General features: G+C 37.9%; 1 protein-coding gene across 1 annotated transcript in view; it reads left to right on the top strand.

Moving 5' to 3' along the window:
• Positions 1-18546, top strand: part of POLN (DNA polymerase nu) — a 104349-nt gene that overhangs the window by 16523 nt on the left and 69280 nt on the right. Inside the window, exons 7-14 of the mRNA XM_076335802.1 lie at positions 6143-6211; positions 7685-7745; positions 7955-8019; positions 8755-8838; positions 9268-9357; positions 12541-12597; positions 13372-13425; positions 13667-13732. Coding sequence (XP_076191917.1) covers positions 6143-6211; positions 7685-7745; positions 7955-8019; positions 8755-8838; positions 9268-9357; positions 12541-12597; positions 13372-13425; positions 13667-13732 — 546 coding nt within the window. The remainder of the gene's footprint in view (positions 1-6142; positions 6212-7684; positions 7746-7954; positions 8020-8754; positions 8839-9267; positions 9358-12540; positions 12598-13371; positions 13426-13666; positions 13733-18546) is intronic.

The following is an 18546-nucleotide window of genomic DNA, read 5'->3' as shown; positions in this document are numbered from 1 at the left end:
GTCTTACTGTCTGTTGAAACTTATTTACTGAATGTTGTAATATTTTGGTATTTATATTTTGGGCCATGGTGATCTACTCTGGACACATTAGTCTTCAGAGGTTGTCTGAATGATAAAAATAGATGTGCAGCAGCCTAAATGATGTTTTTTTGAAACCTTTCACTTTTCAGAGGCCTTGCTTGTTCAGCACAAGTACTGTAACATGATTATAGGGCTTCTAGGATACAAATCCACAGATGTCAAGTGGGCTTAGAGCATGGACAGAGGTCAGTTGTATCGCCACATACACATCTGTATAGACATTTCTGAGAAAATCAGAGCCTGTTTACTTTAAAACACTAGCTGTAAACTGCAGTTGTTCAGAAGCTACTTCATGAATTAAACTATTAGTGTAGGGAATGGACAGGCAAACAGGCAGAAGCTATGAAGTTGTTGGCTATTTCTATGTGATGTCCCCTCCTGTGAGTCAGCATCCTTTTGTCTTTCGCTAGCTTGACTCAGTCTTTTGTTCTTCATATATCACATCTATTCTTAGTTATCATTTCTCAACTTTGTCATCCTGATTCCCAGCTCTGAGTTAAATGTTGAAGTCTTATTTCCTTCCTGCCCTACTTCAGGTCTAGTTTGTTTCCTTGCCCCAACCATCTCCAGTGCCTTTATGCTGACTTGTTCACCCAAGTCCCAGTTAGTGCCTCCCTCTAACATCCTGTGATTACTCCCTCCCATCCCTTATGCAATTAATTTGTTCCCTGGACTCTCCCACTTTCTTTTTGGCTTCTCTGTTTGCTCAGTGAGTCCCGGTTCTTCCTGTGAATCCTGGCTCTTTGCCAGGTTTACCTCTTCAGCCTTCTTGCTCTGACTTTACTGGTAGGTTCCTGACAGTTGTCCGTACTCCCAGAGGGATCCACGTCAGGTGATACATCATGTCTTGTGCCCCACTACTTCAGTTAAGCTCCCTCTGTATTGTGCTAGTCTTGTCCACCTGACGTAGTACTTGGAATGACTGCTATTTTATTCTGTAGCCCACTAGTCATCCACACACCTCTCTAGCATAGAATATGTGCTCCTTGCTGCTTGTCTGTATATTTGATGCTGTGCCAAAAGGCTCAGTAAAAGGAGCCACAGTCCATATACCTTGAAACCTTTGCTGAAACAGGTGCTAAACATCATACTGCTCTTGTCATTGCTGCATTTGCTGATGAGGAATCTCGGTGTCAGTTGAAGCCTGTCACTGGGCTTACTTCCACCTCCAGAATGGGATCAAGTAAGCTGTCTGTTGCTGAAAGCATAGTATTTCAGACAGCTTGGTTGTTTCAGAACCAGTGGGTATGGATAAGGTTTCTTGGAGACAGGTTGATGGCTTTTCACTGGAGTATGGGCGTTAAATTAATATGTCTGGAGTAGAGAGAAGTCCTCACTGATAGGACTAGACTTACAAAACAAGGATGACCACCAGCGGATCTAGATATTTCAGCTTTGAAGAGAGCCCTCTGTATCCTACCTTCAAGGGCCTACCGTTTCTCAATCTTGCAGTGTTCAAGTCTGCTGTAGGCCAAGGGGAAACCTGTACAGTAGGTGTTCATATTGTCTACTCACAAATGACCCACACAAACAATGCTGAAGTTGTATAGACTAATAGCCCCCCTTGCGTAGTTGGGGATTACCCCATTTTAACTCTTTTCTGCTGCTGGGACTTTGCTGGGATATGCTTCCCACTAACAGACATCAGCTTACGTAGAATCTGTTTAGTTTTACCTGCTGTTATCTTGAGTCATATGGTCATTTCAAGATAAAAACAACTGTGGTCCAGGCTTAAGCGTGTTCTGAATGACTGCAACACTAATGCCCCTTTGTTTTATGGTATATGGTAGGAAAATGTGTCTGCAGCATAGATTACCCCAAAACTCTGGTAATTCTGTTTTTAGCATGAAACATAACTTCTTGTAACTAATAGGTGTCTCCTATGCTTGTTGCACTCAGCACTTCTCTTAAAAATTAGTTGGACCAATATGATAAAGTTCCCATGGTGGTTCTTCCCCAGCTGTGTACCAGAATGCATGCCTCTGTAGCAATAATGTATTATAATTTGTCCTAATATAAACTAATTTTCAGTCAGTTCTGGTTCTATTGTGTTTGTGCAGCAAGAAGTCATTTGGATTCCTTCTGCATTCTGTTTGGATCAAATAATGGATGAAGCATTGCTCTTGTCAGTCTGCATCTGCTGTAATGCTTTGGTTCCAGACTTCTGTTTTTCTCCAAATAATGGGGCTGTTTTGCAAACAGTAGGCCAAAATTGTGAGTTTTGTGTACAAGGCAGATTTTTACACACTGTTTGGAGGGTGGATTATGTTTACCTGTTGATTTACAGCTGACTCTTGCACTGTGAGGGCACAGGATCAAGTGTTTAGATGTACTGGTGTCTCAGTCCGTGCCTACCCTCACTCCCTAGAAACACAGCCAGGAGGTTCTGAGAGTCATCCTGAAGACAAGGAGGAGATAATGGCATCTAGCTCAGGGAGCAATTCCTGCAAAAGACCCTGTTCAGATGGAAAAAGGTGTCCAGAGATACCTTCTCACAAACTCAGAAGGGTCCTTACCTCCCTGAAGAGAGAGGAAGATCCTCCCCGTCCATTAATTTTGATATGAATATTTTTTTTTTAATTTTAGAAAAATCCTTAATTTGGAGATCTGTTTAGACTATATAGACCCTCCTTTAGGAAGGATTTTGAAGATTTCCCAACCACTTTGATTATTCTTACCTGCTTTTTCTTCAAAAGAACTACTGTTCTGGCTGGACAGATTAAAAGCCCTGGAGGACCATAGTATTCTGACATCGGGCCTGTTCTTAAGAAAATATTCTTGGAAACAATTTCAGTGGCAATCTTTCTGTTTTAGTCTATAATTCATAGCTTAATGACATCCAGCTTAGTAGAGTGATATCACATTTAGTTACACTGCATATACTCTTCTGGATGATAGAATCCTGGTCTTGTTCTTTACAAAATATTGGATGTTTCATTCAAATGGAAGCATTGTCTTCATGTTTTATGCAATCTTAGACGAGAGTGTAAATCTGATAACAAGTAGAAATGTCCTTTTCTTTCCTTCTCATCACAGAAGGACCAAAGGAAAGATTCTGGATATATCAAATAAAAATCGTGAAACTGAAAAGGGCAGCAAAGTCAGATTTGGTAGCATAGTTTCTGAGAGCTTACTCTGGTAAGGAAAACGCTTTCTAGCTCAGTTTGAGTGGAGAAAGCGGAATATATTTCTTTTGGAGCAGATTTTTTTTCTCCCAGCTGTAGGTATTTCATGAGAGCAGTAAGATAAGAAACCTGTAGAATAGCTGCAGATCTGTAGAGGAAAGAGACTTCTGCAGCTCATAGCATGAGAGCCCCTCTTAGTGTCCCATCAGCTCCAAGATAGGAATGCAAATAATAAAGTGAGCGTAGAATAATTAGGATTCCTTTAAAGTATACATAGGGTGAATGATAAACCTGAAGATAGATTGTACAAGATGCCCAAGGAAGCCTCTCAGTGCCTTTTCAATTGAGAAGCTTTCCACGTGTTTTCATGGCCATTTGGTTTCCTGTCAATGTATTCTTTTTTAAACTTTTTTGCTATTCTTGACAGAAAGATGTAATTCACTTGGGAAGCAGGTTTTAAATTTATTTTCAACCCTGCCTATGTGTATTAATTTAGTAGAAATGATCTTGGTCAATCTCTAGCAATGTGGCTATTGAGGAAGAAACAGTATGTGTTACCAGATTATCTTCTGAAGTGGTTAGGATTCTATTGGCCTCAAAATTGATTTCTGCTCGGATGAGTCTTCCATGTGATGTACATTAGTATTTTATGCTTGACAATGTGAGTGTAAGATTAGGCATCCTGCAGTTCTACTTGCTATTGATTCCCCGCCCCCCCCCCCCAACTATCATGGACAGGAATCTGCAATCAGTACTGCACTGTGTCTGGGATAATTATCTTGCGTTCTGGATTTCTGTACTTGCTCAAAATTCCATAGTCTTATGGGGTTTAATGCAGGTTTTCCTTGTTAGACTTCTCTCATCAGTCTTTCCTTTCAGGGATTTTTTTCTTCTTTTTCCCTTCCCATTTATTATATAAAACCAGAACTATACTAGAATCTTTCTTAGAAGTCTTAATTGCCCTTAATAGAATAATGCCTTATGTCAGATGAATCTCACATCTACCTTTTTGGATAGTCAGATGCTGAGCTCAGGGTATGGAACTCTACAGGATCTCACTAAATTGAGCGAGCACAAATTGAAAGTAATGCATGCAGAGTAGTTTCAATTTACAAAGAGATCTTGGAATCAGTGTTGCCAGTTTTATGTTGGTTCAATGTGTAGCACCAGCCAAAAAGCCAACAAAATATAAGGAAAAGTATTGAGAACAAGAAAAGGGACGTGATTTTTTTGCCATAGAAAACCTTGGTGCACCCACGTCTTGAAGACTGCAGTTTTGGTCTCTGCCTCAATAAAGGCACAGTGGGCTTCTGAAAGGTCAGAGGATCGAACAGCTGCTTTATAAGGAGGATGTGGAAAAAATTGTGGTTATTTAAGATGGAGACGGAAAGACTGAAGGGCACTATACTAGCAGTTTTCTAAATTATTATGAAGGTAGTGGATAAAGTGAATGCAGTGGTACTATTCAGCAAATCCTGCAGTACTATAACTGTGAGTCATTTGATGAAACTAGGAGGAGATGGGGTTAAAAACTGATAAATTTATTTTTTTATGTGGTTAGCAATGAAGTCTGCAATCTAGAGATAAACAAGAAAATGTTAAAAATATTTTTGAAGCAATCAAAACCTGGACTGTCCCTTAGAGATGATAGTCTAACTTCATGAAAAAAATTTTGTAGTCTGCAGATTAAGCAGGTTCTGTTAAACCAATTGTTCTACACCTACTGTACGTGAAAATAATTTATATATGATTCTCTTTATAAAAACTGTTATGTTCACCTCCTTCAACTTATTCTTCTAAACTAAATAAACCTGATTAATATCTTTCTCTGTAGGTCATGTTTTCTAAACTTACTATTATCTTTGGTTCTCTTCTTTAGCCTATCTGACATTTCTTAATGTCTGTCTGAAAGTATTGTGGCCAAGTTGCCCCAATACTTCAGCTATATCCTCAGAAGTATTTATCAACACAGAGTAAATACCTCCTTTTACACAAATAACCCTTAGTTTAATTTCACTGTTTTACATAAAAAACTATCATAACATGTCATACTTAACTCCATGTAACCTATTTTCCTGCCTCCAACACAGACCAGTATGTGATTCTTGGGGAAGAGTATATAGACAGGCAAGCACATAACTTTAGTCCTCAGGAATGCTGTCCTAGGTTCTATGGTTTGTGGCCCAGGAATTTTATGGGACATTGCTAGTGTTTTTGCACTTAATGGCTTGGATGTAAGTTTATTCCATAATTTTGATTGTTCAGCCATCGCTGAAGATACAGGCTGCAGGAAAGAAAATCTACATGCAGCGTTTTCACATTCCCTTCTTTCCTCACAGGAATTTAGTAATGAAAAGCAGCACTTTATTGTTTACATTTTGTGTATTAGCCCAATAAACAAATTTAATAGGTTGACATTAAGTTTGTTTCTAGAGATCATGTTCTTGGAGCTAATGATCATATTCTCAGTGTCTGTATGCATTTCAAAATGGTCTTCTAGCCAACTGAATGAGGTGGCATGGCTCTGTGCAGAACACCTCTGGAACAGAAGGGAAGGAAGTGAATAGTTCAGGCAGAGAAGAGCGGCAGTACTGATAGGAGAAAGAAAATAGCAAGGAATTTTTCCTCATTTTACAAGTAATAATAGAATTCTCACTTCAATGTCAAAGGCAGTGTAGTGATACTATTTCTCCATACTCAGTCTGTGCAAAATGTAAATAAAGGAACAGGTAAAATGTTGAATATTCATGATCTGTACTTCTCTGTTCATGAATTGTTTGTCAGAGGTCTAAGAACATTACTAAAATGTTAAATATAACAGGAGATATACAGAAAAATATATTTATCTAGTTTAATCCCTTTTAAAATAGATAGTATTCTAAATATTTTTGTTAGCATTAAAACTATTGATTTTTTTAAAAATTTATTTCTATCAGTATCAAAACTTAGGTGTGAACTTGGAGAAGCTTTATAATGTAATGATGGATCTTGCTCATGACTTACAGGTAAGCTATAAAAAGTAATTACTCAGATATAACTTTGGAGGTATTACCATGAATTAAAGAGAGTGGTGTGCTTCTCATTCAAATCAGAATCTCTACTCAAGTTAAATAGAAGGCTTCGATCTTTACTGGTTTACAGTGCTGGTCAACATTTAAAATAAAGTTGTCCATCAAAATTGCCTTTTTTTCCAGGAGGAGGAAATGGTTTGTCTCAAGGTTAATCTTTAGAAGAAACTTTTCCTCTGCAACAGTTAACTAAATATTTAAATGAAGATTCTAAGAATGGGAAACGTCCAGAATATTGTGACTTTTCTTTTGGTATTTTAAAGCTATATGAAACAGTCTAAAAAGTGTTAACAGAGTTAAAACAGACTGTAGGTGGGTTTTTTTGATTTATTCCTTGGGTACAAAAACTCTTAGCGTATCTTTTGCTCTAGGTTGTATTAGCCAGGCTTCTTAGAGAGGTGGTCGATGCCCTAAGCCTGTCAGTAAGAGGCATTTGGACAATGCCATTAATAATATGCTTTAACTTTTGGTCAGCCCTGAAGTGGTCAGGCAGTTGGACTAGATAATCATTGTAGGTCCCTTCCAACTGTACTATTTCCTTCCATTTTAGCCCTTATTGCAGTTCAGAATGCATCTGAAGAAGTCTTTTAGTCTTTTTTTTCTGTGTGTTTGTTTTCTCCCTGTAATCATATACCTGGAAAAGTGTCAGAATTTCGGGATACGCTTAGGTTCTGGTGAAAGGTACATCATAGAATCCTAGTGGTTTTCCTTAAAATTGATGATAGCAAGTGTAGGGCTTAGACCATTAGTTGATGGAGCCATATTAATCTGGATATCTAAGTGGTCCAGCAGTATGATGAAACAATCTGTGAAGGAAGGCAACAGGGAAATACCAAAGGCACAGAAATACCAAAGGCACAGAAACACTGAGAGCCAGCCTACAGGAGGAGTTTTTAGACAAGTGTTACTGTCTGATTGCTTCAGTGGTTAGAGAAAAAACAGACTTCCTGTTCTTTGTAACTAAATTGGGTATGTAATCCTATCATCTTTTATTTTCTTCCTAATGAAAACAAAGTTATGAATTCTGAATGGTTGCTTAATTGTTCAAGTAAATAAAGAAAAAGGGATAACTGTATGTCCTATTATAATGGAGCTTGCTCTAAAAATAAACCATTTAGAAAAATAAGGTGTGTATATTTCTTTGTTACTATTTCTGTACAAAATTATTACTATTACAAAATGTATTACTATTCCTGTACAAAATGAAGTGATAATGGACTACAGTATTTAGATACTATAATTCAGACTAAGTAGAATTTCATTCCGCAAACAGTGTTTTCATATAAATAGGGATTATACAGAAAGTGAAATACTGCTTACTGGAAAATAGATCCACATAATGACACTACTATATGTTTTAAGATTAAAATTGGCTGATACTGAAGAATTTATTTGTATCTTGCTTTACAGGTTCAAGGTTTGTGGAAATTATTTTGCACATTAGAGCTTCCACTTATCAAAATTCTGGCAGGTATGAAAGTTCAGTTCAAAATATGAATCTTCACTATTTTCACACAGCTGCTGACTATGCGCAAGTAAACATTTAGTATTCTGAGGTATAACATTTATCTTAGCCTCATAACAGCTGTGTGAGTTTGCGTTTCCAGTTTACAGTCTAAGAAGCATGTAAAATCGAAATTATGAATTGTAAGTGTTCTCGGTATATAATTGTATTTACAGTGATGGAAACACACAAAATACATGTGAACAAACAAGAACTGAAAAAAACATCAGAGATTCTGGGGGTAAATTTTATCTTTATTTTTTCTTTTGGAAATTGTATAGCATCATCTTTCTGCTTTTACTGAGGATAACTGATTAAAAAGAGGAGGAATCTTTTTGTTTTGTCACGTTTTACATGACAGTTTGTGGTTTCTAGTATTTTTATTATTATAAATATAACTAATGATATTTACATTTTAGGATACTTCCATATTTATTTAGGCAAGCAAAAAGGAGACATTTGCTTCATTAGCCTTACAGTTATCAGTAACCATCTTCCTGAGAAGTGATAGATACTTCTTATCTCTCTTTGTAAATAAAACACTCTTTACAACTTATGTGTTCTGAGAGTTCTAAGTTTGCCATTTCCCCATTGATAAAACCAGCTACAAGAGAATCCTGTTTTGTAGCATAAAATCTGACTACATAATCATAGTGGTCTGACAAATTATTAATTTACCAGAATAATTTGCATAGCTCTGTTTCTCACAGATCTCTAAGTCTTCAGTAACCTAAATTATTTTCCCGCAAATTTTGGTACTTTTTACTACAGTAAATCCCCTTCCCAGATCATGAAGAAATATAGATTAAAGAGTATATAAGCAATCTACTAAACCAAATGTTGATAGCCAGCAATGATCACAAATTATCAAATACCCTATTTTTAAATAGAAGTCCAATATACTTGCTAACTGAGGAAGTAGCAGATATTGAAGAAAGTAATATAAACTGAATAATTCTGATGTACTAATTTATAGTTGCGACTCAAAGAGCTTGAACAGGAAGCTCATCAAATTGCTGGAGAACAATTCCTTTTGACCAGCAGTAGTCAACTCAGAGAGGTAATATTTATACTACTGCTATTATGTAAGTTTTAAGTTCTGTAAATTGTTATTGATACAGAAGAATTATAAAGCATATAAAATTGTCCTTACAACTTCAGAATTATTTTTCTTCGATATTAATTATCTTACTTTCTGATTTTAATGGAGGACATAGCAGTTTTTCAGAAATATAACAATGTTGGATAATCTGTATTTGATTGTATTTACATAAATTATGCATTTGACTTTAGTAAATACACTACTTTTTCAATAGCTCAGAAATAAAGATTTGATGTTTTCAATTCTGTGTTAGTTCTTTGCTACAGTATGCTCTATTTTCTTGAAATCTGTTTTCTAGACTTAAGTTCAGGCACCAAATAATTTTCCTTTCTGTTTCAGCACTTGAAACACTGAAACATTTCTCTTATATGTTTTTTCTTACTATAGGTACTATTTGAAAAGTTAAAACTGCATGCACTGTGTGAGAAAGTTCACAGAACTGAAATACAACGACTTGTGTCCACCTCAGAAGTTGTGGTGAGATGGGAAGGGGTTTTAAAACCATCTGCATGATTTAGCAAAACTTCTAAATTATATTCCAGTGAAATTGTCATTTGTCTAAAGTTTTCCTAACAATCTTGATTTATTGTTGTATTGTACTAATCACAATTCATTTATTTATGCCAGAAATGAAAGTTGCACTCCATGATGGGGAAAAACAAACTAGCTACTGAAGCTAAACTTTAGCTATAAACCAGGGTTAAAAACTTTAGTACCAGCATGCATGTATGACCATCTTCCTTAAAGGAAGGAGACTTTCTTACTGGTCAGATTTTGGTAGCTCAGTATGACTGACTGGTTGGGTGAAAGAGACCACTGGTAAAAGAAAAGAACATTAATCTAAAATCTGCTAGTGAAGGAAATAGCAACCCAAACTTTCTCTTTGCCATCAGGAGATTTGGGCTAAAACCATGTTGTCATCTTTTTATGGCCCCTTATTCATTCATGCTAGGTAAAGAGGTCTGTAGGAAATTATTTGATACCTGTGATTTGAATAAGGAGTTGTCACTTTCTCTGTATGGTCCAGTGTTTTACTTCTTGTGTGCATGAATTTTCCTCAGGCTTTTTTTTTTTTCTTCTGTGGAGATGCTTGTCTTCAGTAAGAGCGGCTGCATTTGGAGTCAGATCTGCAGGATCTTGATAGAATCTTGTTCCCTTAGAGCAATAATGACCAGTTTAGATACTTTGATACACCTGTACAAGAGATCAAATGTATCTTCAGATTCAGTGCAATAAATATTGCACATATGAAGCTTCTCCAGTTCTTTCTTCTGTTAGTGTTGGAGCAGATAATTTTCAGCAATGCAGACGTTCATGTGTGATCCCACACAAGTGCAGACACCCGCCAAAAACACTTGTCTAAAAATGATGAAGTCATTACCAAGCAGACTTCTTGGTAACTTGAGGCAAATGTGGATGCTCCTTCCTTTTCATAGAACCATAGAATCATTTAGGTTGGAAAAGACCTCTAAGATCATCGAGTCCAATGGTTAACGTAGCACTGCCAAGTCCACCACTAAACCATGTCCCTAAGCACCACGTCTACACGTCTTCTAAATACCTCCAGGGATGGTGACTCCACCACTTCCCTGGGCAGCCTGTTCCAATGCTTGACAACCCTTTCGGTGAAGAAATTTTTCCTAATGTCCAATCTAAACCTCCCCTGGCGCAACTTGAGGCCATTTCCTCTTGTTCTATCGCTTGTTACCTGGGAAAAAGAGACTGACACCCACCTTGCTACAACCTCCTTTCAGGTAGTTGTAGAGAGCGATGAGGTCTCCCCTCAGCCTCCTTTTCTCCAGGCTAAACAGTCCCAGTTCCCTCAGCCGCTCCTCATCAGACTTCTTCTCCAGACCCCTCACCACCCTCATTGCCCTTCTCTGGACATGCTCCAGCACCTCGACGTCCTTCTTGTAGTGAGGGGCCCAAAACTGAACACAGTATTCGAGGTGCGGCCTTACCAGTGCCGAGTACAGGGGCACGATCACTTCCCTGGTCCTGCTGGCCACCACACTATTTCTGATACAAGCCAGGATGCTACTGGCCTTCTTGGCCACCTGGGCACACTGCCGGCTCATGTTCAGCCGGCTGTCAACCAGCACCCCCAGGTCCTTTTCCGCTAGGCAGCTTTCCAGCCACTCTTCCCCAAGCCCGTAGCGTTGCATGGGGTCGTTGTGACCCAAGTGCAGGACCCAACACTTGGCCTTGTGGCACCTCAGGCAATTGGCCTCGGCCCATCGATCCAGCCTGTCCAGGTCCCTCTGCAGAGCCTTCCTACCCTCAAGCAGATCAACACTCCCACCCAACTTGGTGTCATCTGCAAACTTACTGAGGGTGCACTCGATCCCTTTGTCCAGATCATGAATAGATCATTTTCTTAAGATCGTAATAGTAATGGTATTCCTTCTTAGAAGAGGAGAAGCCTCTGTGTAGCTGCACCTGTTTCTGGTTTGGTCCTGCAATTGTATTGCTCTAGTTTACGTGGGAGTCAAATTAAAGTATACAACTCATTGCTGAGAATGAACACCTCTGGGGAAGGTAGAAAGGTAGTATTTGTTTCTCATGTGTGAAAGAGGAAATTCAACTTTTGGGCTAACTGTCTGAACTACCAGGTATGATCTCTGAGGTAATGTCAACAGTATAACTGTAAAAACCACACACTACTCAAGGAGAAGGAGGTTTCATAGATCAAATATGTAATCTTGGAGAGTGACAGAGAGCCTTGGGAGATGGGAGGGATCAGCGAAATAGAATGCATGTCATCTTCTTGTGGGAACGTAAGATTTGTTGCAGTAATCAAAGCAATGCTTTTATCTAGTCCAGTACTCTCTTTCCAACAACTGCTGAGACTTGGTTATTTAAAGCAAGGTAGGCTGAAACCTTCCAATAGATAAATACTAGATAATTAATCTTAATACGTTGTCTCTCCCTGGTAGCAAGAAAAAAAATTATGCTTTTAAATCTCCATTCTGGTACAGTTGCATCTATTTTTCACCCTGAACTGTTGTAGTTCCAGATATTTTTGTTGTACCTATAAATATCCAATCTCTATTTTAATAATTTCAACAAAATTTTATGGCCATTTACAATCAAAGTAATCAGAAATATGCTTTTATTGCTTTTGGATTTGACAATTTTGGTTTTTCTTGAAGGTCTCCTGGAACTTGTATTGGGGGACGAACAGAAGAAATTCTCCTGTTGGATTGTGTGTGTGTGTGTGTGTATAAATATGTATGTGTGTATATATGTATTATTTTGTATACTGTATACTTTTATCATGTGCTAGACAGCATCAATGCAAGAGAGAACAAAAAAATAAACAAAGAACCATAAGTAAACGCTCCCTCCCCCCCATGCCCCAGTGTTTTCAAAGTTGTTGTGGAAAAGTTTTTATGTCTGCATGTCTTTTTGTCCCTGTCTGGGACAGGAAGGGAAATGAAATGGGAAGGGGTAATCTCCAGCCCTCCTGCTGAAGGCAGGGAAGAATGAAGGCTTCCTTGGGCCTAGGGTGAGATTGCTTGAAGGACGTTATTTAGCCGGTATTTTGTCCATTCAGCTTGGTGAGAAAATTTTTTCCTCCAAAACTTATTCTGTTAAGATTTTTAAATAATATAACCTAACAGAAAAGTATACCAGTAATTCACATTCTTTATTTTGCAGCTAAATAAGTTGAAAGATCTTCATCCTTTGCCTAAGATAATTTTAGAATACCGTCAGGTGAGCTGATATTTGTCACATAATGTAGTTGCACTGAAGCAAAATTAGCAAGAAAGAGAACATATTCACAGCTAAATAAATAAAAAAAAAGTTGGCTGTAATGTAAGTTCATTCAAATATTCATTTAAACCTTGAAGTTATAGGTATTCTTAAGAGTTTTTAAATTTAATGTTTATACTTCTGTTTTGCACTATGTTAGATTATATCTAGCAAACAACTGTTGCAAAAAATTGGAAAACACTTAAATTTGTCTAGTGCAATAAAGCGCACTCTTAGGGCAAAACATTTATTTTTTGAGTTCTGAAGAAATACTCTGCAGAAAGTAAAGGAGATAACTAGTTATGGGGTTTTTTAGGTGATGAGCTTCCTGAAAATCCAAAATGACCTAGTTAATCTGCTCTCACACTTAATGTTTGGGTTTTCAGTGGATGAGTTTCCAAGATTTAAAAAAAAAAAAAAAGTGTGGGGTTTTTTCTGTGTGTGGCTTTTCTGTGTAGTTTATTGACCTGGGGATATAAGATGTAAAAGAGTAAATTCCAGTAGCTCATTTACTAGTATCTGCAAAGACCTGGCTTTAGGGTATAACTGAGCACTTACCTAACTTATGCTAATAGGTCAAGCTATTAGTGAGTACACATCCATTATTTACTAAGATAAAACTGTCTTTTAAAAAAAGTCTACAAAACAAATTAATATGCATTTGGAAATTAAGAACTTTAATTTGAAAATTCTCTTTTATAAATAAGCATTTATCTAAACTTTTACGTAATTTAGGTTCATAAGATGAAATCAACTTATGTGGATGGACTACGAACGTGCATGAGAAAGGTAGAAATATAAAAAGTAGCCTGTAAAATATGGTATTTCAAATAAATCATAAAAGGATGTGAAATGATTGCAGTGTTTACAGTTTAAGAACTTTTATATATGGAAAATTATAAAGTATTTCTTTTTGATTCTGTAGTCCTGATTGCAGTGAGTTTTTATTACTGATACTTACATTAAATAAAATTTAGATGTACGTCTTCATCCTTTTCTTTTTGGGGATTTTTACTTTACTTGACTACAGGGATTTATTTCCTCTACATGGAATCAGACAGGAACTGTGACTGGCAGACTTTCAGCCAAGCATCCAGTAAGTGAGCCTATTAGAGATTTATGTTTTAATTAGAATTAAAAATTAATATTATTTATATAAAATATGTAGTATTTTTAACACATGAAATATTCGTTTTCATATAAGTCTAGTAGTTGCCATACTGTATGTAAATGGTGGACAGAAAAAGCTTATTAAATGGGTGTTTTACTCTAGGACATTTATTCTTATGAATATTTTCTGTTTTCTGTGGATCAGAATTTAATATTATTACTTGAAGTAGAGGAGTAGAATTGTGAGCCGTGCATGCGCCCTCTAGACTTCCACCGAATACTTCTTTGTAATGAATTCCTGGTGTTCATGAACCACTCCTTGTAAAGGATCGGTGAGCCCTGGAAGGTACCCTGGGGATTATGGAAAAAAAGGAAGCTCTTTTCTTCTGAAATTTGGCTTCAGGCCTCATAGCAGCAAAGGGCTAAGCTGGCTATGCTGTTGCTCTGGAAGTCTTGCCAGATGCTTATATGGTTGTGACACTTGGGCTCTTTGTGCTTCCTCTCTTGTCTTTGGCTATAATGATCACTATGTACATGCTTGTGGATGGAATGTGTTTTATTTGACTTTCTGGACTGCTAAATGCTTGGGGTTTTTCTGGTTTTTTTTTTTTTGTTATTGTTTTTTTGTTTGTTTGTTTTTTTCCAAAGTGGCCTTTTTAAGGGCATATTTGAATACATTTTATTACACCATTTTACTTGGAGTTTAGGAAGCGTTAATCCCTACCTTTGACTGTAGGGACTGGTGAGGCCTTTTGCGTTCCAGTTCTGTCGCAGCCCATAGCTGCGTGGATGAGTGTGCAGGACCTGGTGTGGGAGGAGACAGGGTTGCAGACTGCTTCAGGGGCTCAAGTCAAGGCATAGGCAGAGAAATAACAGTAGAAAAGTAGTGACTACCTACCTGTGGAAATATTCTGTTTGGTTTAATCATGGCCTTTCTTAGCAAAGACCTGACCTCTGGCCCTGCGGGAGAGGGGGAATAGATGCAGAAGTGGGATTTGGCTCATGAGGGCTAGAGGGAATCCATGAGGACGTTGTCCTTTTAACTTGTGCCCAAAAGTATTGTCAGTTCTTATCTGTGCAGGTTTGAGTACTGCTTATCTGTCTGTGCAGGTACTAGCCTTAAGCTTCATGGGTGCAAATGGCGTTAGAAGCTTTCTGCAATCTTGGGACAATGGCCATGGTCTTCCACAGCTCTAGGAGCAGAGACGTTAGACATAACGGTTATACTGTGACCACTTTGCATGGGTGGACTCATGTGATTCCTTGCAAGTCCTGACTGGTATGGTGACTTCTGGAGTTCTAGCAGCAACCTGTCCTGGGAGGTTCTCATCCTCACAGTACTGGTGACTTCTTTAGCTCTTCTTTTACCTATCTTCACAGTTCAGGTTTCATTTATATCTTCCTACACTCATGGTACATATTTCCATACAATTTGTCATCAAACAACTTATAGGAAGTGCTTGTGCTTTTTGCTGAGTGAAAAAGTGTAGGATTCTGAATTAACAATGGAATGGAGGAGTGTTACTGCTGCTCCCGCTTCTCATGCACCCACATGGGGGAAAGTGATGGGATAGAATGGAAAAGATTGATCATGAAGGTCACAGTTTGCTAAATGTTCTGATGTGGTGCACAGGCATTTACAAGTCAGAGCTGAACAGACAGCTGTCTTGAACAACCACATACAACACAAGGTGACCTTTGGCTCATCATACTAAAAATGACATGAAAACTACTTTTCTTAAAGGTTGTTTTTCCCCAAAATAATGCTGCTAAAGTTAGCATCCAGGGTTGCCTAAGGCTGGCTTTTACTTATAAGGAAAAATGTTGGCATGGCTTTTTTTGTGTGAAATGTTTATGGAACTTATACCATCTGTTTCTGAATCATTTATTGATATAGAAGATATACTGCAGTGCCCAGTCACTTTACTAAGTGTTAAAGGATTGGGAAGATTCTTGCCAGAAATCATAAATATTGTAGATATTTTTGCAGTTACTATGATGTTATGTCAAATTTTAGCTGAATATTTGCTGAGGTAGTTTATTTTTAACTGTGTTTTAAAATGCTTTAAGGAGTGATTAAAGCAAAAATATAAGTGTAAATCAGATAAAGTGAGAATTCAAACAGAAAAAAACATCCCATTTGCTGCAGTGGTTGTGGGAGATGGGATTCCAAACAAAGGTTTCTTTATCTTTCATTTGTTTTGTAAAGGTAATGGATCTGTCTGTCCTCTTTCCTTTAAGGCATTAAATGGAGTCCAGGAGGGATTTACTCATGGGTTTAAGGGGAAATGACCAGACACTAGGTACAGAGCAGGATTTCTTTTTTAGCTAAACTCTTCTGTGATGTTCTTTCAAACAAATCCACATCTGATGTATGGATGATGTATATTTTTGGCTTTATGTGGGTTTCTCCCTATAGATAAGCTTATTCACGTGAATTTTTGACTTCTGTGTTGCAGCAACTTGGAGGGGGTTTCTTGGTAGAACTTTACTTCTTCAGTGGCTTTCCATGTATACATCTATTTTAGTTTAACTATGCACTACATTTCTTCTCATTTGGTTTCTTCTTACAATGTGTGTGCTGCATAATTAGTGCATTTTTCACAAGTAACAGTGTTATATAATAATATAGTACATCGTTAAACAGGGACACACTTGATATTGTAGTCTCCCGCTATAGCATTGTAACTGTATATTTGCTACTCCATGAGAACCTGTGTATCTGAAACCTGAAAGTAAATATAAACACTAAAATTCTTCAGTCAAAATATTTTGTAATATATCCATTGGCTAGTTATTTTTTTCCACTCTATGATGGATTGCTTATGACTATTAGGGGAAGTTAATTAGGTTTATTATTTGAATATGTTATTTTTAATTAATTTTTGTATAAATATTAGTCTTGTCTACATTAGGATACTACTTTATTATATTGCTCATAGATAACTTTCCTATTAAATATATTTATTACATTCATAAATACTTGTTTATCTTCCTGAAACCTACCTTGAAATGCCACTTTCCAGCCTCTCACCTTTTAAAGCAAAAATAAGTCATGACAGAGGTGGAAAGGCATAAAGCCAATTAAGATCAAGCCTCTTTCAGAATGAACAGAGAGAAATCCTAACTCGAGATATAAAGATTGCATATAATTGGATGTTATAATTTGGTTTAAGATGTAAAATTCACTGCTAGAATCAGATATTCTGTATCAAGGTTTCTTTCCTCCAGGCTTCTGCAGCAGAGAGAACTGAAATGCAACTAATGAGTTTACACTTCTATACTTCAGAAGATGTTTGTATCATTAAACTAAAAAGCATAAAGTGGTGGGCTTCAGGGGGCATTTCCTTCCTTCTAGTAACAAAAAGTTATGCTGAAGATAAATAAAATTTTTTACCTTCTCAGACCAAGTGAAAAAAAAATAAAAGCATTCCTGTTTCTCCCCAGGAAAAATGCTTTTACCAGCTTGTCCAAAAAGGCAAAGAAATAAAATAACTTAACCTGTCAATCAAAGAAGCATGTTAGCCTTTAATTTGGAAAGCAGGAATGTAATTTGAAAGAGAAACTAATTAGGGTATGTTGAATGTTAATGTGCTCAAAGAGGGACCATACAAAACCTGAAATATTGAATATACCTCAGTCTCTCCAACAGATATAAGTAATATTTTCTGATAGTGAATGCATGATAGAGAATTGCATGCTTGTTCATTAGAAAAGGTGTGTTACTAATAGTGTTTGGAATATGAATAATAAATTACCCATGTGGTTTTCATTCTAATGGGAGAGACAATTTCTTGAAGTAGAGACCCCTTTGAGCAATTGCCATCAAAAATGAGTCTGTTCTGTCAATTAACTTAGCAAACCAGTTTTTCTGATTATCCACACTGTTATCAGTATTACTTCCCTTCTGGGCTGTCTTCTGGAGTGAATGGACTAATTCTTTCTGAGATAAAACTCAAATGTAGTTTTGGAATAGTTTTGGGATCGTTTGTGGACAGTGTGGATGAGATGCTGCCTGTTAGTCTCCCTTTCATAACGCTATCCCAATAGGTTTTACATCCTTGGCGTACCCAGATGCACACATCAAGCAAGGCGGACTGTCAGAATCGTGCTATCAAAACTATTGTGACAGCTCTGAAATTTCAGGCATTTTGTCCCAGGCCTCATTAAGGCTACAGGCTGATCTGTGATACTACCAGTACTCTTTCTGAAAATGTATAGTCTGTAGTCACAATTGGATTCCAGCACAAACAGGATGTTCTACAAGGTGTTTCAATAGTGGTGAGCTGCTGTACAAATTTGAAGTGCCCTGTTTTTCCGTGTCCCTTTCCTTCACAGCTTTTAGGAGGTGTTGGCAGAGCTGATGCAACGTAAGGAGCCAGACAGCAAGTCTGGGAGCAGGGATGTGATCACATCTTTTCCTTTCCTTCCTCCCCCACCCCCCCTTCTCCTTCCCCACCTTCTCCTTCCCCCTCCCCCCTTCTCCTTCCTCCCCCACCTTCTCCTTTCCCCCCCCACCTTCTCCTTTCCACCCCACCTTCTCCTTTCCCCCCCCACCTTCTCCTTTCCCTCCCCACCTTCTCCTTTCCCCCCCACCTTCTCCTTCCCCCCCCACCTTCTCCTTTCCCCCCCCACCTTCTCCTTCCCCCCCACCTTCTTCTTTCCCCCCCACCTTCTTCTTCCCCCCCCACCTTCTCCTTCCCCCCCCACCTTCTCCTTCCCCCCCTTCTCCTTTCCCCTCCCCTTCTCCTTCCCCCCCCCCCTTCTCCTTCCCCCCCCACCTTCTCCTTCCCCCCCCAC

This window comes from Aptenodytes patagonicus, chromosome 4 (genome assembly GCF_965638725.1).
Source record: "Aptenodytes patagonicus chromosome 4, bAptPat1.pri.cur, whole genome shotgun sequence".
Taxonomy (NCBI): Eukaryota; Metazoa; Chordata; class Aves; order Sphenisciformes; family Spheniscidae; genus Aptenodytes; species Aptenodytes patagonicus.
Note: the sequence above shows the minus strand (reverse complement) of the source record. Positions and strands in the feature narration are given on the sequence as shown.